This window comes from Boleophthalmus pectinirostris, unplaced genomic scaffold (genome assembly GCF_026225935.1).
Source record: "Boleophthalmus pectinirostris isolate CB_2022bp ecotype Guang Dong unplaced genomic scaffold, ASM2622593v1 HiC_scaffold_19, whole genome shotgun sequence".
Lineage (NCBI taxonomy): Eukaryota > Metazoa > Chordata > Actinopteri > Gobiiformes > Gobiidae > Boleophthalmus > Boleophthalmus pectinirostris.
Window position 1 is genome coordinate 18,325,519 of NW_026571140.1, and position 24,294 is coordinate 18,349,812.

The 24,294-nt window shown below is 40.3% G+C and overlaps 2 protein-coding genes across 3 annotated transcripts; one reads left to right on the top strand and one right to left on the bottom strand.

Moving 5' to 3' along the window:
- The first annotated feature begins 1,304 nt into the window (after positions 1 to 1,304).
- Positions 1,305 to 14,491, top strand: slc12a4 (solute carrier family 12 member 4). The gene is made up of 24 exons (XM_020941710.2): positions 1,305 to 1,572; positions 7,096 to 7,193; positions 7,282 to 7,413; positions 7,658 to 7,804; positions 8,246 to 8,300; positions 8,428 to 8,558; positions 8,645 to 8,886; positions 9,030 to 9,244; positions 9,332 to 9,496; positions 9,572 to 9,670; positions 9,743 to 9,800; positions 9,868 to 10,042; positions 10,271 to 10,389; positions 10,478 to 10,576; positions 10,649 to 10,768; positions 10,884 to 10,988; positions 12,141 to 12,309; positions 12,400 to 12,595; positions 12,693 to 12,862; positions 12,936 to 13,067; positions 13,145 to 13,252; positions 13,321 to 13,508; positions 13,608 to 13,741; positions 13,852 to 14,491. The coding sequence occupies exons 1-24, from the start codon at positions 1,437 to 1,439 to the stop codon at positions 13,941 to 13,943; spliced, it is 3,285 nt and encodes a 1,094-aa protein (XP_020797369.2). The 5' UTR covers positions 1,305 to 1,436; the 3' UTR covers positions 13,944 to 14,491.
- A 62-nt stretch (positions 14,492 to 14,553) lies between these two features.
- On the bottom strand, positions 14,554 to 23,997 carry dpep2 (dipeptidase 2). Of its 2 annotated transcripts, XM_055154581.1 has the most exons (12): positions 23,928 to 23,997; positions 18,037 to 18,143; positions 17,651 to 17,770; positions 17,440 to 17,566; positions 17,225 to 17,354; positions 17,014 to 17,164; positions 16,565 to 16,634; positions 16,300 to 16,476; positions 15,297 to 15,381; positions 15,145 to 15,220; positions 14,892 to 15,027; positions 14,554 to 14,823 (listed from the first exon to the last, which is right to left on the bottom strand). In XM_055154581.1, exons 3-12 carry the CDS (start codon positions 17,758 to 17,760, stop codon positions 14,635 to 14,637), a joined length of 1,251 nt encoding a protein of 416 aa, XP_055010556.1. In that variant the 5' UTR covers positions 17,761 to 17,770; positions 18,037 to 18,143; positions 23,928 to 23,997; the 3' UTR covers positions 14,554 to 14,634. The 2 variants fall into 2 exon arrangements, with proteins under 2 accessions (XP_055010556.1, XP_020797294.1); XM_020941635.2 differs by lacking the exon at positions 23,928 to 23,997 and having other exon boundaries at positions 18,037 to 18,205.
- Between the last annotated feature and the right edge of the window lie 297 nt (positions 23,998 to 24,294).

Below are 24,294 nucleotides of genomic sequence, written 5' to 3' on the forward strand. Positions count from 1 at the left end.
GAGATACAATGTGTTGTAGATTGATAAATTGTATTTTACTATTATGTAAAAAAAAAAAAAAAAAAAAAAAAAAAAAAAAACTTTTGCTGTAATGTGAGGAAACTTGCGGAACATCAGGCCTTTGAAACGTTCGGATACTGCCATCTAGTGGTGCTTTTCTATATGACACGTGTAAATGTTTTCGTGACATATGGCGCCAAAGCTTGTTTTCAGTAGAAAAGTAAAGGCTTTAGCGTTTATGTAATCACTCCTCATTCATGAGTTCTGTGTACCGTAGCAGTAGCAGTAGTAGCAGTAGTATCCTAGTAGTGCTGTCAGAAGTGATCACTACGCAGATTAATTGATAGTAAAAACTAGTTTAAAAACAATACTCTTTTACAATGAGTAGGTCTGCTGATACTGACAAAAGTCACATAATCAGGACAAAATTGGACTTTTCTTGAAAAGAGAATAGTTTGGATTTCAGAAATTTGACCACGTGCTTTCAAACTCCTATTGTTCTGTATCGATAAAAGAGAGTTATCTGTCTGTAGTTTCATACATATATCAGTATCATTTATATATATATATATATATATATATATATATATATATATATATATATATATATATATATATATATATATATATAGATATATAGATATAGATAGATAGATAGATAGATAGATAGATAGATATAGATATAGATATATATAGCTTCGCTTCAGTTCATTAGCAGAATCAGACTATGATGAGTGGCCAGTTTTTTTCAAAGACAGGCTTTATTTTGAATTCAAACATTACATTACACTTTTATTATTATTTTCCACCCAGTATTAACGCAAGTGAACTTTTTGAAATCTTCTGAAAGACCTACTCAGAAGTGGCGTGGTCTAAGCAGTGCCTCGTTATAATAACCACCTTGAGAACAGACCTTTGATGTGGAACCTTTATGGCTCTAAATTAGGCCCTATACTACTGAAAGGCCCAATTTTATTGTGTTATTTAAAGAAAGAGAAGCAATTTGTCATTAGGTTCCCATCCCTTAGCCCCTCCCCCACTGACTGTGCACATCCCAGTTTGTCATAGTTTGATTATTTTCCAGACTGCCACGTTTAGTCTAGTGAGACGCAGTGCCAAATGGTTCAAAGTTTGCTGCAATCAAAAGAACAGAGATAACAGCTTCATCTGACCCAGCATTTTCTCAGCATAATTTCAGGATAAAAGTGCTCCCCTGTCAGAGCTTTTTCTAAGTGGTTAGTGGTAGTCTTTCTAGGCACATTGGAGACCAAAAGACCCAAAAGGGGGCTGTCTCAGGGGCGTGGAGTATGGTAATGGCCCCTGGAGGAAGTGAGCGCAGTCTAGTGGAATGTAGTTGCCATTATAGTGAAGCTGGAACTGGCTAACAAGCTAACTTGCTATGTGGAGTTAGAGCTTGGATACATAGTGATGAAAACATGCCTCATTTTACAGTGGTGCCAGTGAAAGACAGAGGAGAGAGCAGCTATGACAGCCTGGAGGGGGTCAACTGGGTGGATTACAGAGACACTGGACAGGACTACACTGACCATCAAGACACTGTCAGCTCGGATGGTGAGTTAAAACTTTTTCTTTTCCTCCCAACACACACACACACACACCCATCTTATAGAGTCATGTTTAAGTATGGATACTGTGGGAAGTATGTTATGTTATACACCTATGAATCACTGCACTTGTCTGGATGATCACAACAACAACTTGTATAATCTCCATGACAACTTATTAGGGGTACAAACTAGTTTTCTTAATTCACTTACTAATTTCTAACTACATTAACATTTGAGAATACAGAAGCTAGAAAATGTTAGTGTCTGTAAAGTGTGACAAAACACAATGGAAGGCGTGAGAATCTCGCACAGAAAGGATCAGAGGGGGTGGGGTTGTAGTGGGGGCAGAGTGCCACCCCTACAAGAAAAGCTGTGAGTTCATCTCTGTACAAAAGATAGAAGGAAGGGGGATTTGCTTTCAGACATATTTGAGCAGAACTGTTATCCACTTGTGCCTCTGCCTTGGCATGTCTCATTCATTAGCTTTAACTGCATTTGAGCACTGGAAAGGCAAGAGCAGAAGGGAATGGTAAGGCAAAACAAAGGCAAGAAAACTGACACAAGCTCTGATTGGTGTGGATTGAGAAGAGAGAAAAAAGTTTGAAAGAGTAGGCACGCGGGTGGGGCACTGGTTAGAGGCACTGGCAGGGCCACAAATGTCTGGTAGACTCTCTAACTATAGATGCAATGGAAGAGCCTAGTCGATCCGGTTCAGAGCCATGCTAACCAGGTTTCAAGCCAATATAGGGCACACAAGGCAGCTTGGGTTACAACAACATTGCTTTTACAAAGTCTGCAAACAAGCTTATAGATTAATGAGAATGGTGAGATAACTTTCTGCAAAAATAGCATCTTGTTTTGTACTTTGCCCCTTCAAAGTTTTAGGTGAGTAAGAGAGATAATATAGCCTGAAATGACCCTTTAGGGCATGGGAATTTACTACATGGCTGTTGCTGTCAAAGTCCATTCTAAACCACCCGAAGTGAAATAAAAGTAGGATACATCTGAAAAACATGACAGTTTTGATCTTAAGCCAAGTATGTTGCAGTGAATACACGTGGTAGACGGTAATACTGCTTCCACATATGTTCAGCATCTGCTTTTGTGATCTATGTCTATTTTAAGTGCTTTCAAATGAATTTAGTAGGAATCGGGAAATTTTGACGAATCTGGTGACTTCATGATGGGAGTGGATGGTTTGTACATGGGTGTTACTTGCTGTATTAGAGGGCCAGTGTGACGTCGGCATGCAGCTTGGAGGATATGACAGTGCACAGTCTGTTTGGGGGCTGGCATCTCCAGTGTAAACAGTGGGGTCATTGTGGCTCCAGCAACTAGCCTGAACCAACTTTAGCTCTGGGACTGCTTGTGTTTAGATTTTGTTCTTTGTAGTGGTCCGGCAAGTTGCAGAATACAAAATTACATTTACTTTGAAAGGACCCATATTATGCTACTTTCTATCCATCTGTTCTATGTGTTATAATCTGTTATCATTTATATAAATATAATTTACTCATCAAAAACATACCATGGAGTTGTGTTTTGTTTCATTCACACATGCTTAACAACCAAACCTGCGTATTTAAGGTGAGCTTCTCTCAAACTGAAAACACACTTTCACCTTGGGATGTCATGTGTCACAAAAACCTCTTGAATCATTTGGAGGATTTCAGTGCTGGAATTGCCGATCGCTACCAAACTAAAGGTAGAATCACTGTGTGGAACAGAACATTTTGAATTTTTGAGATGTAGACAGACTAATAAAAAAGGTTTATTCAAGCATGTGTGAATGAAAATGCAAGTTCAGGTCTGTTTTTGAGGAAGTAAGATTATAACATGGTTTAAAGCCCATAAGAGTCAACTTTGCGTAGGACCTTTAAATAAGGCAGGGTGATGTAAGAAAAGAAAATTAATCAAATGTTTATACTGATTGATCGCATTTATTTATTTTTATTAACAAATAAAATGCCTCTATTAGCATCCTGAGCATAAAGAGAGACCTTCTTATCAAGTAATTGGATTAGATAAATAATACCATACAGTTGTTAATGATAAAACATAAAGTAACATATATATTTTACTTAATATTGTTCAAACCTTTTTTGTGAACTTGGAAAAAATACTATGAATTCCTAGTGTTCTTGTGAGATAGCTATGGTAATGTGGCAGGGATGATGAAGGAGCTGGAACAAATGTAGCAAACAACCATCCCCGGGTCCTCACATGCTTGTTAGGTCTGCACTCTCACAGACAAACCAGGATCTTTCAATAATAATGCATACAAAGAAATCAAACCAAGGTGAAACTGGATTCTCCATCTGAATGCATGAGCCTATTTTACAAGGCTTTACATAGAATGGACAATGAAATGTTCTGTCAAAATATATATATGAGAAACCAAATTTCTATCATAACAAATGTACTTCTGTTTTTGTTAAGAATCATGGTCCCTATATCCAACGTCATCCCTTAATTTACCTTACCTAACCTGACTAACCCCATTAAAATACAGTGAACTTGTAATTGCCCCTTTTCAGACTGCAGCGCCTCTGTTTTGATCATTAGCACGCACATCAAAGCTAATATGTCTTAGCACAGCGGGATCACATTCCTAACTTCAGTTCAGCCATGGGCCAATTACTGTTGCTTGCTACAGAAGGAGGCTGAAACAGTGTAGAGGATACTTAAGGTAAAATTGCCTTATTTTTCCTGCATGCCGCACTAACATGATTTGGACTAGACCAACACGAGCACAAGGTGTTTGTATTGTCCTACAAGTTCACACCTTGTTGACAACATGCCCCACACAGTTCACAAGGCCTAAACGGAGCTAAGCTGTGCAACGTGTTAAGTTTTCATTAAAGAGGAAATTTAGCAAAGAGGCTTTTAACTGCCTAAGAGGCTAATGATCTGTGATATTGCTTTCTGTGATCGGCTTTTAAAAGGGCAACTTGTGCTAGGGGTGGACGATGTTGACAAAAATGCATATTGGCATATTTTGTAGTATCCCGATAATAATATTTAGATGAAGTTCAACAGGAATTTACTAAACGGGCATTTAAAGGGCCTATATTACACTATATTACTATACTATACTACTATACTACTACTACATTACTGATCTAGGTTATTCTTCATCAAAAACATACCTGGAGTTTGCTTTGTTTCATTCGCACTTGTTTAACACACAAACCCTGCATGTTTAGGATGTTCCACCTTGTGATGTCATGTGGTAATTCAGGAAGTGCTCCACTGTTTTTAAACTCTATACATCTTCACTAGATAATTGGATAATTGGACAAAGATCATTTCAGCCCTCTACTGAACTAAAGGTAAAATGAAGCTGTTAACTTAAAAACTACTGCTTCATGACATCACAAGGTGAAACAGAGCATTGAGCTTTGAGTTACTCACAAAAATTTACTGACAAAAGTGCAGAAACATCACTATATGGAAGTTTACAACAGTTTATTTTATTTTCACTTTTAACTACAACATTCACAATATATCATTCACACAGATTTCCTCTTTTCTGCATCACTCCAGGAAAAGCAACTAAAACACTACTCTCTCCACACCGGTGCATCTTTCAGGGAATAATTTAGGTCCATAAAATGTTTCTTTATAAAAGAAAAATGGACAATATGTATTTATACAGCATAAGATGGGGGACGGTTTGAAGGGAAATTTCCAGGTTTGTGCCCATTTTATGTGTATTTTAACTATAATATGTTCAGATGGGATATGGCTATTTTTGTTCTTGTGAGAGCTTATGTATTAGTTAAAACAAATCTAAATATGTAATTTAAATTTGCCTTGTTTCAAATGGAGTTGCACAACGTTTTACATAAGCCTGCTGGGCCTGAGCATGGGCTGTAATGCAAACTGTGAGAGCTGGCATGTTGCTGCTTGTCACTTGTGCGGTGTTATTTGCTCCCGGGTGACTTTGTACACTTTCATAACCTCCTAATCTTTAATCTTCTTAATTTCACATTTATCTTGACGTTATTAAACATCACCCCCATAGTGATTTTGACTAGAAAGGTTCAGCTAGCAACCAAGAATGACCTCTCACTAAAGCAACAAAAAACCCACCAACCCTTTTGACTAAATGCTCTTGCAAGAAGACAACACTAGAGGGCAGTGCAACTCTTCAAAACATTGTAGTTATTATTTCGATGGTCCTAAAATAAATAAAAACCATTGCGTTTACTCTTACTGTGTGTTGTTATCAGATAAACATATTTCAAGTTTAAAGGTGCTCTAAGTCACCTTTCTTGTGTAGGGTCTGTCACTTGCTTGTGTTCACGATGATACTGTTTTGCCTAGAATATTCTGGTGCTTACACATCTATCTCCTTCCCTATAAGCAGGTGACATGACAAGGCCTAGTTACAGGTCAGATCTGTGAATAGGTGGTCCCGCTCACAGTAAGAATACATTTTTTCCAAGTCATTTTTGAGCAATAAAAACACTCATAACTGAATGAATATATGATACATACTACTGTACTTTGCAACTCTCCAGGCAAAGCGATAACAAATTAAATGGTGACAAGAGTTACGTAGTGCACCTTTAAACAAATGCATGCAAACATCAGAAAATTACAACAGTGAAATTAAGAAAAGGCAAGGCAAATGTATTTGTATAGTACAATTAATACACAAAGTAAGTCAAAGTGCATATGAGAAAGACTTTAAAATCACAAAACAAACAAATAATAAATATATCATACAATCATACAATTAACATTAAAAGAGAAGAGTGCACACCAGCTAAACAGAAGTGTTCTGAGCCTGGATTTAAACATGATCAAATATCCAAATGCATACAAAGCTTCCACATTTGTGCCCAGTGTATGTTTGGCTAAATCCCTGAGAGGCACTGGCACCTGCACCACCCTCTCTGTTGCACCATGTGGTCAAATGGGCCTTTGGTGGTGTCACCCTGAGTGACCGGGCGTCCTGGATAGTCATTGACGGTTCCCCTCAGCCTCAGCACACTACACTGTACTCTGCACATAGACACAGCTATGCTCAACACCAGCGGCACCACTGAGCCTTACAGCACAGGTGAGTCTGGACATGCATTTCTCTGTCAGTCAAGGTGGTAGTTTGATAACAGTTTGGGACGTGAGCAGAGTTTTAGGTTTCCACAACAACATTTATGTAAGGAGACATGTCTGGTTTTATACAGTTAATTACCTCCAGCACAGTGACAGCTCTGCTTGAAACTTTTAATTGGATATTCATTGTGAAACATCTGAACTTTGTACCTTTGTATAATTTTGCTGTTCACTTAAAATTAATTTGCTTAATATTGTGTTTTTGATGGTATACACCTTTTATTCATTATCTTCAGATCTCATCCACACAGTAAAGATTTTTTAGCTTGCCATCGTGGGACGAGACCCAGTTTCCATTTTTGATTGACTTTATTTAATATTTTTGCTTGTGGTATGAAATCTTCATATCTCTAACTAAATGTGTCCTCGTTCATTATGTTTTGTGCTATATTTGTCATTGCAGGACATGGAAACCAAAAAGAAGATAGCCCTTTTCTCAATAATGCTGAGGCCGGGGGGAAAAAGAATGACTACTATGACAGGAACCTGGCATTGTTTGAGGTCCATATAATTCTATTCAAACATTTCATTATAATAAAATCAAAACTTTGCAACTCACTTTATCTCCAATTCTGTTTTGGTGCGACAGGAAGAGCTGGACACCAGGCCCAAAGTCTCATCATTGCTCAGTCGCCTGGTCAACTACACCAATATCACCCAAGGAGCCAAGGAGCACGAAGAGGAGGAGATCTGTCAGACTTTACGCAGCCACACGCCCAAGGTCAGGCATGGTCACTTTTTGCACACTGGCTCTATTGAATCCAATGCCATCTTTCATTTCCTCTACTTTTCTATTAAGACGTGTTGATTGATTGCCTCAGAGAACACACTGAAGTTGTGGCTGTTAAGATCTAGGTTGTACTCGGAAGCTGGCTTTATTGAATGACCTTTCAACGTACAACGATCGATACAAGTGATCAATGGTGAATACATGCCCCTCTAACTTTAGCTCTCCTCTCTTTCAGTCTCCCAACATGGGCACTCTGATGGGAGTCTACCTGCCCTGCCTACAGAACATACTTGGGGTCATTCTGTTTCTTAGACTGACGTGGATAGTTGGTATGGCTGGCATCATGCAGTCTCTTCTGATCGTCCTCATGTGCTGCACTTGTGTTAGTATACACACACTAAAACACATGTGTGGGGTTTTATTTCATGAAGGTTAGGCCTAACTGTAGCCATTACTTGCCTAACCTAAATTATTGTTTATATTTAAATGTTGTTGATGTAATAATAATAATGAGCCATAACCCTTCAATGTGATACATACCTGCCCCAACACTGAAAAGCTTACTAAACTTTTGGAAGCTTTAAAATACTCACCCTGAAAAAAAAGCTACAAAAAACAACAGCAATTAAATTCTGTTATTTTTAATGTTATCTGAATGTAATAATGTAGGCCATCAGTACCACAAAATTTCATTTCATGAATCAGTGAGGAAAAATGTCCTAATCAAACTGTTAATTTGACATTTTTTGTATGGATGTACTTGGATGTCTCTAAATCTTCCTATAGTCTGCTAACATATGTAATGAATCTTTTTTCTCTGCAGACAATGCTTACTGCCATATCTATGAGTGCTATTGCTACTAATGGAGTTGTTCCAGGTAACATACTGCAAATAAAATTCAACACCAGAAAATGAAAATGTGATTTTGTGCTTGTCCACAAGATGGCAACATTGTGTAAGTGTTATTTGTGGATGAGTAATATTCTTGTTCTGCTGTTTTATAGCTGGCGGATCCTATTTCATGATATCCCGTTCCCTTGGCCCAGAGTTTGGAGGAGCAGTAGGCCTGTGTTTTTACTTGGGCACCACATTTGCTTCAGCCATGTATATTCTTGGAGCTATTGAAATCTTTTTGGTCAGTTCACCATATCCTTGCCTAGTCCAAATGTACCAGTTTACTTTTATTTTATGATCCTAATATTTATTTTGTATATTTTCTAGAAATATCTTGTCCCCCAAGCAGCCATCTTCCATGCTGTTGACCACCATGGTACTGACAGTGCCAGTTTAAACAACATGAGAGTGTATGGATCTATTTGCCTGAGCCTGATGGCTGTAGTGGTTTTTGTTGGTGTCAAATACGTCAATAAGTTGGCCTCCCTATTCCTCGCCTGTGTTCTTATCTCTATTGTGTCTATCTACGCCGGGGCAATTAAATCTATAAGTCATCCTCCGGAATTTCCGTAAGTTAGGGGAAGAGCTTATCAAAACAAGCCTTTCTCTTAAACAGGAAGTTCAAATTATAGTATGTTTTGATGACTGCAGAATACAGATAGGTGTTCTATTTTAATCTTGAAATAATACTTTTCTTTCTGCTCTTTTCAAGAATATGTGTGCTGGGAAATCGTACTTTAGTCAGCAACAAATTTGATGTGTGCACCAAGACTGTAATGCAGGGCAATCTGACAGTGCCCAGTCAGCTATGGGAGAATTTCTGTACTCCTGGAAACCTAAGCAATAGCCAGTGTGATGATTATTTTCTTCAAAACAATCTGACTCAGATTCAGGGCATCCCAGGTCTGAGCAGTGGGATCATCAGTGGTAAGAAGTGATGTCTTTAGTCTTTCTGCTTCTAACTGGCCTACAGCATTCACAATGATAAATGATGGACTCTTTTACTCATTATAGACAACATGTGGAGCAACTATATGTACAAAGGACAGGTTCTTGAAAAGGCAGGACTGCCATCTGAGGATGCTCATGGGGGCCTGGAGAAGGTCTCCATGTATTTGACAGCCGATATCGCCACATCATTCACTCTACTGGTGGGAATATTCTTCCCTTCTGCCACAGGTATGAAACTGTTATTGTTAGCAAATATAATGCATGTGATTTTATTATTACACTGTTTTGTCTTAATTTTTATAGGAATCATGGCAGGCTCTAACAGATCTGGTGACCTGAGAGATGCTCAGAAGTCCATCCCAATCGGAACTATATTAGCTATTGCCACCACTACACTTATCTGTATCCTTGTATATCCATTACACTTCTTATCTCTTTACAGATATGTTTTTTTTTCTTGACATCTGGTTTAAGATTTAAGCTCTGTGGTTCTGTTTGGAGCCTGCATTGAAGGAGTTGTCCTTCGAGACAAGTATGTTCTCTAGTATTTTTAGTAAAGAGGAATATTATAATTCCATACACACTATTTGTCCTTTCAGATTTGGGGATGCAGTGAATAACTATTTAGTGGTGGGGACTCTGTCTTGGCCATCTCCCTGGGTTATTGTGATTGGCTCTTTCTTCTCCACTGTTGGGGCTGGTCTACAGTCCCTCACCGGAGCTCCTCGGCTTCTGCAGGCCATTGCCAAAGACAACATCATCCCTTTCCTCAGGGTGGGACAGACTTTATTTGTACAACAGATATTGAGTATGCCAGAAAATGTAAAACAATGTAAAAATTCAAGTTAGGAGTTTTATTGTTTTGAGGCCATATAGTTTTCTGGCATAACTGCTGTATTTGAGTGCTTTCATGCCACAGTTACAACATCTGGCATTCAAATCTGAATACAGCACAGTTCAAAATAATTGTACAATAAAGGTGTTTGTTTTGTCATCGGTTAGGTATTTGGCCATGGAAAAACAAATGGTGAACCCACATGGGCCCTGCTGCTCACGGGACTCATAGCTGAGCTGGGGATACTGATTGCCTCACTGGATATGGTAGCTCCTATCCTGTCAATGTGTGTAAATGTGCACATGCAAATAATACGCTGTTTATACAAAGCAGGGTCTATCTGTGAAGATGTTAACATGTATCTGTTTTTGTAGGTTCTTTTTAATGTGCTATCTGTTTGTAAACCTGGCCTGTGCAGTGCAGACTTTGCTGAGAACACCAAACTGGAGGCCAAGATTCAAATACTATCACTGGTGAGAGAGGTGTTTTTGCAATATGTGCAGTGATAAACAAAAGCAAATCTTCCGTATTTACCCCCCATACAGGACTTTATCATTCCTTGGAATGAGCATGTGCCTAGCTCTGATGTTCATTTCCTCTTGGTACTATGCCATTGTGGCCATGGGTATTGCTGGGATGATCTACAAGTACATTGAATACCAAGGGTACGTTTTATTTGGCTTAGATTTGGACTCAACTAAAATATTAAGGAATCATAACAACATATTTATAAGTGTGGCTTCATGTTTTTACATTTATGCTTTTATTTTTGTAAATCAGAGCTGAAAAGGAGTGGGGTGATGGCATAAGAGGACTTTCTCTAAGTGCTGCACGTTATGCCTTGTTAAGATTGGAGGTTGGACCCCCACATACCAAAAACTGGAGGTACTGTTATTTATTTAACAAAGTAAAATTAATTTAATTTTATAAATAACTGTTTTGGAAGAACACTTTTTTCCAGTAGTAGTTATAGTTATTTTATCACCAGATCACATCGAAACATCAGATTTTTTTTGTAATCCTCAGTTTCTTATGATAATAAAGGAGAAATTCAATTCTGTCAACTGGACTAATTACACTGAAACTAGCACACCTACTTTACAGTTTCTGTTTGTTAGCTAGGTCTATTGAACTGCACTCAGTGCCTCAGTCATATTAACATAATCATTCAGGCCCCTGATGGGTGCTTTCACACCTCTGGCTCAGGCTATTATTCAGGTATATTTATTTAGGTATATTTATATTTATATCTGAGATTGGAGTTGTATATAGGAGAGATTATGTCTGAGCCCTGCATTTCTGTTCAAAGATGGATTATTTTTCCTAACAAAAATAGCCTCTTTAACTTCCCTCTCAAACCATTTGTTTTCTTTGGCTAAGATATGTACCTCACTAACCTCAAAGGAGTGGTTAATGACTTTAAGATGTAGATTTACAGCAGACTGCAGTCCTGAGCAGCTCGGCCATCTATGTTGGTACATGAAGTGGCTGAATACACTGAACGGAATATACCACATTGCTTTGTTGTGGCTTGGTGTTTTGTCTTTCGGGTTGACCAGTTTCTGTCTTAAAGCGTTTGTAGGTTTGAAAAAGACTGGGATTTTATGTTGTCTGAAAATCTTCTGTAGTTTTTTAGAAACCACAGCCATGTAAGAAATACTTACGCCCTTTCTCCTGGGTTCTGATTCTCTGTTGTCCTGTTTTTTGTTGTTGTTTTTTTTAGCTAGGAACCACTTGGGCCCTGTGTTGTAATGTTCAAATAACTCAATTTTTGTGCTGCAGTGGATGGTGTGAATCAAAATGCAGGTATTGGTCAGTGTGTGTGGGCCACCAGCCTACCAGCAATCTGGCCAGAACTGAAAAAGCAGCTTGGATGAGCTGTGAAACGTATTCGACCAAAATAAACTTTTGTCCAGTTCACAAATTGAATTTCTCCTTTACCATGTATTCTACCGGGACGACTGAGGGATTTCACAGTTTATTATGACCTATCTGAAGCTGATGACAAGTATTGAACATGTTTATTTTGACTTACAGGCCTCAGCTACTGGTCCTGTTGAAGTTGGATGAGGACCTGCATGTGAAGTATCCCAGGATGCTAACCTTTGCCTCCCAGCTGAAAGCAGGAAAGGGTCTCACTATTGTGGGAACTGTTATCCAAGGAAACTTCCTGGAAAGCTTTGGTGAACTGCAGGCTGCAGAACAGGTTCCTGAATTAGCATGCAGTCCAAAACTGACTTTGACTCCTTACTCTAAAAGCCTTCCTGACATTTGCTTACCTTTTTATCCTTTCTAGGCTGTGAAAAACATGATGGAGATAGAAAGGGTCAAAGGTTTCTGTCAGGTTGTAGTGGCAAATAAGGTGCGGGAGGGCATCGTCCACCTCATCCAGTCCTGTGGTCTCGGAGGCATGAAGCACAACACTGTGGTCATGGGCTGGCCATATGGTTGGAGACAGAGTGAAGACCCACGTGCTTGGAAGACCTTCATCAGTAAGCTGCTTTTACTCACAGCATGGTTGTATGCCTATTTATCTGTAATAAATATAAAATATTTTGTACACATATGTATTGCATTTGTCCTTCACAGACACTGTCCGCTGTGTAACTGCTGCTCATCTGGCTCTGATGGTGCCTAAAAATGTGTCATTCTACCCAAGCAACCATGAGCGCTTCATGGACGGCAACATTGACGTGTGGTGGATTGTCCATGATGGAGGGATGCTGATGTTGCTACCATTTTTGCTCAAACAACATAAAGTAATAAATAATTCTAATATTTTTGTCATTATATCAAAAACATGATAACAAATCAGTTTTTTACTATTGCTAGGTTTGGAGAAAATGCAAAATGCGCATTTTCACAGTAGCTCAAATGGATGACAACAGCATCCAAATGAAGAAGGATCTGGCCACATTTCTTTACCAGTTAAGAATAGAGGCGGAGGTGGAAGTGGTAGAAATGGTAAGGCTTTATTACAACAATGAAAACTGCACTGTAAATACTGACTTGAAATTCTAAACTTTCAAAATGCACTTCAGCATGACAGTGACATCTCAGCCTACACGTATGAGCGGACACTGATGATGGAGCAGAGGTCACAGATGCTGAGGCAGATGAGGCTCTCCACAGCAGAACGACAAAGAGAAGTATGTGCTATTTGGGTTGTCAGTTTCAGATTTTAGTTAATAATTACTTATTATAACTTTTCTTTTAGGCCCAGCTGGTTAAGGACAGGCACTCTTTAGTTCGCATGGGGAGCCTGTACTCAGATGAGGAAGAGGAAGTGTTTGAGTCCCCACCAGAGAAGGTTCACATGACATGGACAAAAGAGAGGGTGGAGGCAGAGAGAAGAAACAAGAGCAATGCACCTGAGAACTTTAGGGAGCTCATTAGCCTTAAACCGTAAGTTTCACATATTTATTTATTCATTATATATTTATTTAAAAATGTATTTCATAATGTAATTTGTATGCAATTTGAATATTTGTTCTTATCGTGCAGAGATCAGTCCAATGTCCGACGAATGCACACGGCTGTGAAGTTGAATGAGGTCATAGTAAACAGATCGCATGATGCTCGATTGGTTCTCCTCAACATGCCAGGACCTCCCAGGAACAGTGATGGGGACGAGAATTGTATCCTTTGGCTAGATTGAATTTGTGAATTGTGTTACATTTATTCTGTATCATGTAAGGCATATAGAACAGTGACTGCTGGGTTGCGTGTGTTTCTTAACCTTCTTCAGATATGGAGTTTTTGGAGGTGCTGACTGAGGGGCTGGAGAGAGTATTACTGGTAAGAGGTGGAGGTCGCGAGGTTATCACTATCTACTCATGACCAGCCCACTTCCTTTTTCGAACGGACTGCACTCTGCCTGAACTGCAGAAGACATTAAACTGTTGTAGAAGTAAAAGTGATCAACTTTGGAAAAATGTATCTTATTTTTGTAGAATTTAAAACAGCAGTATTCATATTCTTCACAGTTCTGACGTTTATAGCAAATCAAAGCTGTCCTTGTGTCACAAATGAATGAGTAAAATTTAGATCAATGAGGTAACCATTTGACAGTATTATAAAGTTTTATATGAAAGGACCAGCATTTCACCATGTTGCAGTGATCATCTGTCACTTGTAGTGTCACAGACATAAACTAATTTGATTTTGAATGCACACTTTTTTATTTATTTATTTATTTTTCTATAAACTCTTCCCGGACATTTTCTATAAATGTTTATTGTAAAAAAAATAAAGAATAATTAATAGCTTTACTGTTAACCTTGACATGTCCTTCCATAGATGGGTGGTACAAGATAGAATCTAATCAAGATCTGTTTTATTAACCATGTTTTTTTCTATGTCAAAAATACAAATATCTTGAGAATTTGGAGATTTGTTTGCCTTCTTGAATGAGTGATTATCTTAAAACACACAAGAATTACAGATTACATTCTATTTAACAAAGACTATACTTTAATGAATTTATAGTTGCAAACTGTCTATATTTGAATCTCTAGTGGTATGGAGGTCATTACAGTAAAAAAAGAGTAGAGAGAAGCGGGGCTGCAGCTAAAAGAATGTGCAGCGTTGATGGTAAATGTTGCTCAGATGATGAGGAGGGTGAGTCTGGGTGCCTCAGCACTAGTCTACAGGGGTTCTGCACTTCCTCCACGCTGATCTGCACCTCACTGGGCGGCTCCGTGACCATTTTATCACGCACCTGTAAATGCATTTTAGTTTAGTTTGACATTTTTTTAAGTTCTAAACTGAATAGAAAAACATTTTTACCTCTTCCACCTTATTAAAAACTCTTAAGAAGTTCTGTCGAAGAATGTCTGCCAATTCATGCTCTGTCCAGTTCCTCTGCAGTAATTCCTGGATCAAGGCGGGGTACTTTGAGACATCATCTAACCCCTTGGGAAAGCTAAGAAAATAAGAAAAACACACATATCCAGTTATTTGCTTTCAGACACAAATCCCAAATTTATGGCCCAACTCCACCCATGTTATACACAGGCATGTTTTTTTCCCAAGTTCATACTTTATGGCACCCTCAAAGTCGCTTCCAATTCCTATTGAATCTGCACCAATGATCTTCTTAATATGATCAAAATGATCTGCAAAAAACAGTAAAAACACAAATTAATGCAACATTGTAACATTTCAGATTATGAATAAACAAAATTACCTCACCAGCCACAAGAGAAATGTTTGCCTCCCTTTTACAGGAAATGAAATTAGAATGAAAATTGACCATGATCAGACCCTGATTCTTTTTCTGAAATACAATATCATTATAGCACAACATTAGTAGTTGAGAATGTGTGGATGGGCATTATGTCTTCTTTTCCCTTTTGGTGTTGCAGACTATATCGAGAAATAAAGTATCGTGAGTGTACTGCATGCATATATTAAATACTACAATTATATATTTGTTTGAATAGCTAATGCTTAACCAGTGAAATTTGATATATGTGTTTGAAGAAACTGCTGTGTTTGAAGAAACTGTTGTGTAGGTTGTGTCTTTTTAAGGAAATTCTGTACAGAGCAGCTGACAAGGAGACATCCTGGCTGGCACCAAACCTAAATAGATCAGGTCATATACATAAATGGAGAAACTTCAGGGAGGACCCAAGGCGTGAACCTGATCAACATATCATTATACATATTTCTGTGAATGTATATATACTGGGTTAAGGGACAGATGCAGGCGTTCAGACTGCCTGAAACTAAGTCCTGTGTAGAATAGGCCATCAGGGATAGTGGTCTGACCCAGAGCTCTGTATTAGAATTGTATTGGACAGGGAATGAATTCTTTTTACTTTTAATTCATCGATTCCAGTTGTAATTTTTGATAGAACACTCCTAACGGTGTACTTCTGTTTATTGGTGCAGTAAATGCAAATGCAGGAGCATTCAAAATACGTTGTCACTGACAGGAAGACTGATTTGCATGTGCCAAAACAGTGCCATTTCCCATCTCAGTTATTATTATAATTAAATTTAAATCCTTAATAGGTGAATTAATTCATGGAGCTTATGGTATCCTTTAGAGATATTTTATCTGTTGTTCTGTATGGACAAGAGTATTTTATTATTATTATATTTATTATCCCACTACTACCACTGACTTTAAATTAACCCATCAGTACAATACAAAATTAAGCTTATTCAATTTCCAGCTGGGTGTTCTTACCAGTTCTTTCAACATCGAGTCTGGTACATTGCGATCATTGTTGCATAAAGTATATGAAGATGAATGGCTGAAAATCACAGGGGCTTTTGAAAGTTTTAGAACTGCTTGAGCTGTTCTCCATGAAGTGTGGGAGAGGTCTATGATCATGCCCAGCCGGTTCATCTCTTCCACCACAGCCTAATAACAAACACATATTTCTTGTATCACACATAAGAAAAATGTACCAAACTGGCATTAATTTGGCACTAAAAACATGTGAACTCACTCTTCCAAAAGATGTCAAGCTGTTATTCTGTCTTTGGTAAAAATTGTATCTTTTGGAGGATGATTCAGCCCTGTGTTAAATAAAGAGCACTGCTTTCAGACATGTGTTGTAGAACTATTGTGCAGATAAGCAAAATTGAAATCCCTCAAACAGCATTGTATATATTACTAGTTATTTGGTAAATGGGGCGTAAACATCAGTAACATGGGGATAATATAGGGCAAAACCTTTTCTTGTTCAGTGTCATTTAATCAACTTGCATCCATAGGTGTATATGGAACATATAAGGGAAAATGCCTTAAAAATTTCAGTGTTAAATACATTTTTCATTTCAGTCACTTTCATAAATCACTTACATTTTTTTTCAAATTGATATCTCAAAATCTATTCACTTAAGATATTTTTTGACTAGATTTGTCTCATAAAAATATAAACCCTGCATACATTACCATGGCGTGTTGCATGTGTGTGTGAGAGCCATAGACCGAACCCCGAGTTGGTAAAACATTCGCAGAACTGGTAGGCTGCTGTCAATGGAGTGGCCTCCCTCAATACTCAGCATACAAGCTATCTTGTGCTTCATGTGAGAGTTTCTCAGTTCTACAGTGACAAAAAATGGATTAACCATAATGTGTGACAAATATAATATAAAAAGTTTACCCTGAGTGGATGTGACCAGCTCAAAGTCTTGATTCTGTGTGCACACTCGTTTCAGCACATCTATTTGCTCTAGGGTCAGCCTCACAGCATCCTTCTCCTGAGCCCCACACATCACATACACTGAAAACATCTACAAATACATTTAAAACATAAATAACTTTAAGATACAATAAACGGTATATTATATTGTGTAGGAAAAATGGTGTGACTGGTACCTGTGCTTGGACATGCCCAGCCACGAGGCGGCTGATGTCAGTGGCAATTTTGCTCATGTTACTGAAGTTTATTTTGTTCACTTGGTTATTATAGAGTTTTCTCAGCTGAAGAGCAAGATCATTGTGACTGGCACAAAGAGAAATAAGATAGATTTGTATTTGATTCGTGTGTGTGTAATTTAAGAGAAATGTTTATCGATAAAGCTCTTACCCATCAATAAGAGGATATCTAGACATCAGATCGCGCACCCTGTCTTCTTCTGAATAGCCAGAGATCAACGCGCACAGGGAGACAAGGATGATGCACTGCAACCGGTACATGGCTCTACAGCTGCAACCGTATAAAGTTTACTCTTACACAGAAAAAAGATCATCATGTCTTTCATCATGTTTCATGTGATCTTTACTCCTTCATTGATTACATTCTAGCAGGACAAAGTTGAATTTAATTAATTTGTAATAATAATATAATAGGCCTAATAATGAAAAGAAACTATAGCCTTCAAAAATCCATTGTGCTTAATTTACAGCAGAAATGTTTAATTTACAGTTTCACATTAAGCCCAAAAACTCCTAGTGATTTTGCCGTTCACTTACCCGCTGGCTCGTTGAAAAGGGTTGCTGAGTGACTACTTCACTGAACAACTGTCCAAACAGAGGGAACTTTCCAGCTCTGACTCTCACAGGAGATACACACAGCGGACCTTCACAAAAGAGACAGACAGAGCAGCGTGCGTGACTGTCGACCGGCCGATGAGCCAATACACCTCTTTTAATTAAAGATACCTTAAGATAACACCTAGCTTGTAATTACTCACATAAATTCTTCCGTGTTTGGTAAAATTTACCATTGCTATAAAAAAAAGTGAAGCACAACTGTGTTTAATAGTTCGCTGAGGCCATCTGCTGGTGAAACTATAGGCCTATTCACTGTATGCCTCCGTTATAAATGCTAAGCCAGCGCAGCGAGTGATAAAAGACAATGCTAATGTCGTTATATCACCCACAATAAAGCTAACAAACAGATTTTCACCACTGTCACAGACTGATGTTAATGTACAAACGGATAATGTACTGTCATCACAAAACAAGAACAATAAAGTTGGCAAAAGAGTGCAGACATCCCGGGAATCTGTGCCAAACGTCAAAGTCAGAGATACGTTGCTGCTAGGAGACGGGGCTATCAGTGGTGTGAGTCACAGAGAAATCCTAACATGCTGCTACCCCACATACACTGTTTCTGAGATAACAAAACTCCTGACAAAAGTTTTGTCAACACACCAAGGGGTTAAACAGCTGATTGTGCACGTGGGTGCAGTGGACATCAGAATGGAACAGAGTGAAATCTTGAAAAGGGATTTCACTAAATTATTCGAGGAGCTTAATAAAGTGGAGGTTAAGACATTTATCAGTGGACCTCTTCCCAACATAGACCTAAGGAACAGGAACAAATTTACCCGACTGTTTCAGCTGAACACGTGGCTGCTGAACGTGTGTGCGCGGCCAGAGGATTGCACTACATTGAGAACTTTGATCTTTTTTGGAAAAGGGAGGACCTGTTTGAGGGAAATGGCCCACACCTAAGCAGAGGTGGAGTGAGAGTGTTGACTTCCTCCACGCTCTGAGGCACTGGCCTGGACAGGGTCCTGTGCATCCAGTGAGAGAAAAGAGAAATGGGAGAAGCATCCCTACTGCACCAAACAGAGAACCAGCCAATGAGTCAGCACCACTGACAGCACCACCGCTGCCACAACCACAACCACTTCCCCCTCCCCCAGACAACAACTCAGCAGCATCACCACCTTTCCCTCCCCCAGAGAACGAGTCAGCAGAACCACCTCCCCCTCCCCCAGAGAACAAGTCAGCAGAACCACCTCCCCCTCCCCCAGAGAACAAGTCAGCAGAACCACCTCCCCCAGAGAACAAGTCAGCAGAACCACCTCCCCCTCCCCCAGAGAATGAGTCAGCAGAACCACCTCCCCCTCCCCCAGAGAACAAGTCAGCAACACCAGCACCACCTCCCCCAGCACCACCAGCACACCCATCACCTCCGCTGCCCACAGACCAGCCTGGAGTCCACTTTGCTATATCTACTCCATCAACGGACTCTTCACTCTCCTTCTCCTCCCCACTTTCACCCATGGCACTTCCCAACCATCTAGAAAGCCTTATCAGATCGGGAGTCAAGATGGTTCCTCTCACACCTAACGTAGCACGGTCAAGGGTTCTGACATCAACTATGTTGAACTCTCCCCCAAACAAAACTGTGCCTGTTTCACCACCAGAGACTCTCTCAGCTCTCCCCTCTAATCTTTCACCCAAACCTCCCCCTACTCCACCTCCTTGGCCCTCACCTGGTCCCTCACCTGGTCCCTCACCTGGTCCCTCACCTGGTCACTCACCCAAACTCTCCCCTGCTCGCCCTCCCCTGCCTTTCCCCAGAGCTGTTATCACCAAGACGCACAGGGCCTCTGCTGTGTCCCAGGACATACAGTCATGATAAAGGTAATATCAGGCTGGGGCCCTGCGATGAAGCTATATCTCCAGTTACAACACATAGACGGATTAAAAGAAGGACAGTTAGACTGTCTAATCAGAGAAATTTAGTTCACATTCCCTGTAAGAAGATAACATCCAGTCCTACTGGAACAGAAACTTGCTGTGCTCAATGTCAGTCGAAGGCGGGGGCCTCGGCGACCAGATCTCCGGACATGGAGACTAGCTCTGGGGACATGGAATATATATATATATATAATGTATGTATATATACATTCCGGGGGAGGCTGGAGATAAGTGTCCGAGTGGGCTTCATTCTTGGCCTCTATTGTTAATGCGGCTGCTCGTAGCTGTGGGCGTAAGGTCTGTGGTGCCTGTCACGGCGGCAATCCCCGAACCCGGTGGTGGACACCGGAAATAAGGGTTGCCGTCAAGCTGAAGAAGGAGTCCTATCAGGGTCTTGTTGGCTTGTGGGACTCCTGAGGCAGCTGATGGGTACCGGCGGGCCAAGCGTGCTGCAGCTCGTGTGGTTGCGGAGGCAAAAACTCGGAGCTGGGAGGAGTTCGGGGAGGCCATGGAGGAGGACTATCAGACGGCCTCAAAGAGATTTTGGCAAACTGTCCGGCGCCTCAGGAGGGGGAAGCAGTCCTTCACCAACACTGTTTACAGTGCGGGGGGAGAGCTGTTGACCTCGACTGGGGACGTTGTCCGGTGGTGGAAGGAATACTTTGAGGATCTCCTCAATCCCACCGTCACGTCTTCCGAGGAGGAAGCCGAGGCTGGGGACTCGGAGGCGGACTCGTCCATCACCCTGGCTGAAGTCACTGAGGTGGTCGGCAAGCTCCTTGGTGGCAAGGCTCCGGGGGTGGACGAGATCCGTCCTGAGTACCTTAAGTCTCTGGATGTTGCAGGGCTGTCTTGGCTGTCTTCAACAGGTGTCGGAGCCCCATCGAACCAGGAACCTGCCAAGGTCGGCAGAGGAGTGGGGCGGTTTGCAAGCCGAGTGGTTGTGTGAAGCGGGCTTGGGATGAAGGATTCAGCTCTTCCAGTAGTCTTTGAGGGCCATGGTTTCTCGACCCTGGAAAAAATGGTGGCTTGCCCCTCTCCGGTGTGTGGGTGGGGAGTCCCTGCCTCAAGTGGAGGAGTTCAAGTATCTCGGGGTCTTGTTCACGAGTGAGGGAAGGACGGAACGTGAGATTGACAGGTGGATCGGTGCAGCGTCCGCAGTGATGCGGTCGCTGTATCGGACCGTTGTGGTGAAGAGGGAGCTGAGTCGAAAGGCGAAGCTCTCGATTTACCGGTCAGTCTTCGTTCCTACTCTCACCTATGGTCATGAGCTCTGGGTAATGACCGAAAGGACAAGATTGCGGATACAAGCGCTCGAAATGAGTTTCCTTCGCAGGGTGGCTGGGCGCTCCCTTAGAGAGGGTGAGGAGCTCAGTCACACGGGAGGAGCTCGGAGTAGAGCCGCTGCTCCTCCACGTCAAGAGGAGCCAGCTGAGGTGGCTTGGGCATCTGTTCCGGATGCCTCCTGGGCACCTCCCTCGGGAGGTGTTCCGGGCATGTCCCACCAGGAGGAGGCCCCGGGGAAGACCCAGGACACGCTGGAGGGACTATGTCTCTCGGCTGGCCTGGGAACGCCTCGGGTGAAGGAAGTCTGGGAGTGGCATTATATATGTATATATATATATATATATATATATATATATATATATATATATATATATATATATACAGTACTGTGTCAAGGTTTTAGAAAATAAATAATAAATAATGGTTGTTGTTGTCAATTCACACAAAGGAGTACACACAAAGTCAGGGATTCTGTAGTGTTATACTCAGGTGTATGATCAATCAATTATCCCAAACAGGTCCTAATGATCATCAATGTCACACGTAGGTTGGAACACAGTCTTTAAGTGAAACAGAAACCGCACTGTAGGAGGCTTAAAACTGAGTGAGGAAGAGCCAAACTCTGCTACGAAGTTGAAGCTGTGGAAGTCAGTCTCATGTCACAGGTCATACACCGTGGCAAGACTGAACAGCCACAAGACACAATGTAGTTATACTGCATCAGCAAGGTCTCTCCCAGACAAAGATTTCAAAGCAGACTGGGGTTTCAAGATGGGCTGTTCAAGCTCTTTTGAAGAAGCACAAAGAAACAGGCAACGTTGAGGAACGTAGACGCAGTGGTCTGCCAAAGAAAGTTAGTGCAGCAGATGAAAGACACATCAAGCTTATTAGCCTTCGGAATCGGAAGCTGTCCAGCAGTGCCATCAGCTCAGAACTGGCAGAAACCAGTGGGACCCAGGTACACCCATCTACTGTCCGATGTCTAGCCAGAAGTGGTCTTCATGGAAGAGTTGCAGGCAAAAAGCCATACCTCTGACGTGGAAACAAGGCCAAGCGATTCAAGTATGCACAAAAACATAGAAACTGGGTTGCAGAAAAATGGCAGCAGGTGTTCTGGACTGATGAGTCAAAATTTGAAATATTTGGCTGTAGCAGAAGGCAGTTTGTTTGTCAGTTGCCAAATTGACATGTACTAGCCTATGGCATAATTTTGCTTTCAGTCTATTATCACCTGTAACAGAAACACATTTTAATTAATCTCAGGTACAAGATATGATGCTTGATTTGGTTATTGTGTCCTCATATAGTCATGACAAGTGCAGTTCCTGTGTGATTAGAGCACCCTGCTGTTTGGAAAAAGTAGTCACAATTGTGTGGATATTACTCTACCAGGTTCCCACTGCGAACAGTGCACTCTCAACTGATATGTTTAGGTTTGGACTAGCTGAATAAGCTAAATGAATAAATAACTTGACAACCAGCCCAAATAATGAGGTCTAGAGGAAGATTTAAGTTGTCGGTTTTCCTGATATACTACTGTACTCCAAAATATCACTGGAGAACAGAGTTAGCCTATTCAGTAGAGTTCTAAAACAACAAGAGGGACTCATTATCTTTTTGAGAATAAAAGGTGCCATGATGGTGATGGTAGTATATTCACATTACTGAAATGCAGCAGGGAACAAACTTGGCTTATGTGGTAACCAATCCCTCCCTCACACACTATTTTCACATAGTGGCTGAAGAGTCTCGTCCAAGGACCTATTGACAGTAAACTGGTCAGACCAAGTGAGCATTCTATCACCAAACCACTATCATCCCAGGCGTTTATTTCTTTTTGTATGTATAGCAGTGAAATTTCCAAAAAACAAAACAAAACAATCAACAATGATGTAGCCTATAACAAGCTAGAACATTTTAATTTAGTCTTCATTAGAAGGAACAGTGTGCTTAGTTGATTGTTTCCATCTACAGTCCCAGCCAAGTCATTCCAAGAATGACTTTGCTAAAAAATGCAATATTATTCTTAGGTTATAGCACCTGCCCTTGTAATTAAACAGTTGAAATAAAAAAGTATAACATTTCATGAATGGAGAACAGTCCTCCTAAAAACTCATTTCAAAACACGTAAAGCCTTTGCCTGAAACCAATGAATAGTGATACTACTGCAGTCCATTAAACAAAATATACTTCTTCCTTACACCCAGCAGAGGGCAGCATCATTCTGGACAAGTTATTTCTGTATATGTGATTTGGAACCATTTAAAGGCATTCAAAATAAATATATACATATATTTATAAATCTCCAACCCGAAGTGCCTTAATTTATAACTTAAATTAATTGTCACGTTTATTTATTTTTACTTTATACTTCCCACTTTATAGTAAATGATGTTTACCCAAATGCTAGCATTTGCAAATTCAATGGGATAATCTGCAATGTCTTCCTCCAGGCAGCTGGGGACATTTTGTTTCACTGAACTTTCTCATTTCTTGTGCCCTGGATGCTGGCAGCCCTGTAGTCAGTATTCATTATCGCCACTTACAGCTTTGACTTAAGCACGGCAATTACATCCTCAACTGCTCTGATTAATCCAACATGGAGGCATTTTACAAAAAGACATTTTCAAGACACTTACCAGGGAGTAGCTGGGGCACGGCTTGTTTATGCTGATAGACCAGCCAGTCATATTGGAAATAATATGTTTTCACTGGCTGCTTAAGTGTTCTCCTAACCTCTTGTGTACACTGCAGAGAAAACAATGGACCATTGAGAGGAGTGATTAATTTTGCATTTTTCTTTAGACATAAGATGGAAGTATGTGTTGTGTCATGTTTAAAATTGCAGTTTTCTATAGCTGCAACAACCATTTGTTAAGTGGGGAGCATCTTCACTGCTCACCAGTTAACTACTTAACCTTTTCTATTCTCTTGCAGCAATCACATGATCAATCACTGCCCCATTACGTGACACAGGCAGACAAAGTGTATTGAGAGTGAGAAAAA

What these genes read in the sequence shown, in the direction of transcription:
- dpep2 (XM_055154581.1), bottom strand. Translation starts at nt 17,760, where the DNA reads ATGTACCGGTTGCAGTGCATCATCCTTGTCTCCCTGTGCGCGTTGATC. An exon ending in CACACATGCAACACGCCATG is followed by an intron (nt 16,635 to 17,013) that starts GTAATGTATGCA and finishes TATTTAACACAG; the next exon opens with GGCTGAATCATCCTCCAAAA. An exon ending in ACTCGATGTTGAAAGAACTG is followed by an intron (nt 15,382 to 16,299) that starts GTAAGAACACCC and finishes ATTGTATTTCAG; the next exon opens with AAAAAGAATCAGGGTCTGAT.
- slc12a4 (XM_020941710.2), top strand. Translation starts at nt 1,437, where the DNA reads ATGCCTCATTTTACAGTGGTGCCAGTGAAAGACAGAGGAGAGAGCAGC. An exon ending in GAGCTATTGAAATCTTTTTG is followed by an intron (nt 8,559 to 8,644) that starts GTCAGTTCACCA and finishes TATATTTTCTAG; the next exon opens with AAATATCTTGTCCCCCAAGC. An exon ending in AGGTGGAAGTGGTAGAAATG is followed by an intron (nt 13,068 to 13,144) that starts GTAAGGCTTTAT and finishes AATGCACTTCAG; the next exon opens with CATGACAGTGACATCTCAGC.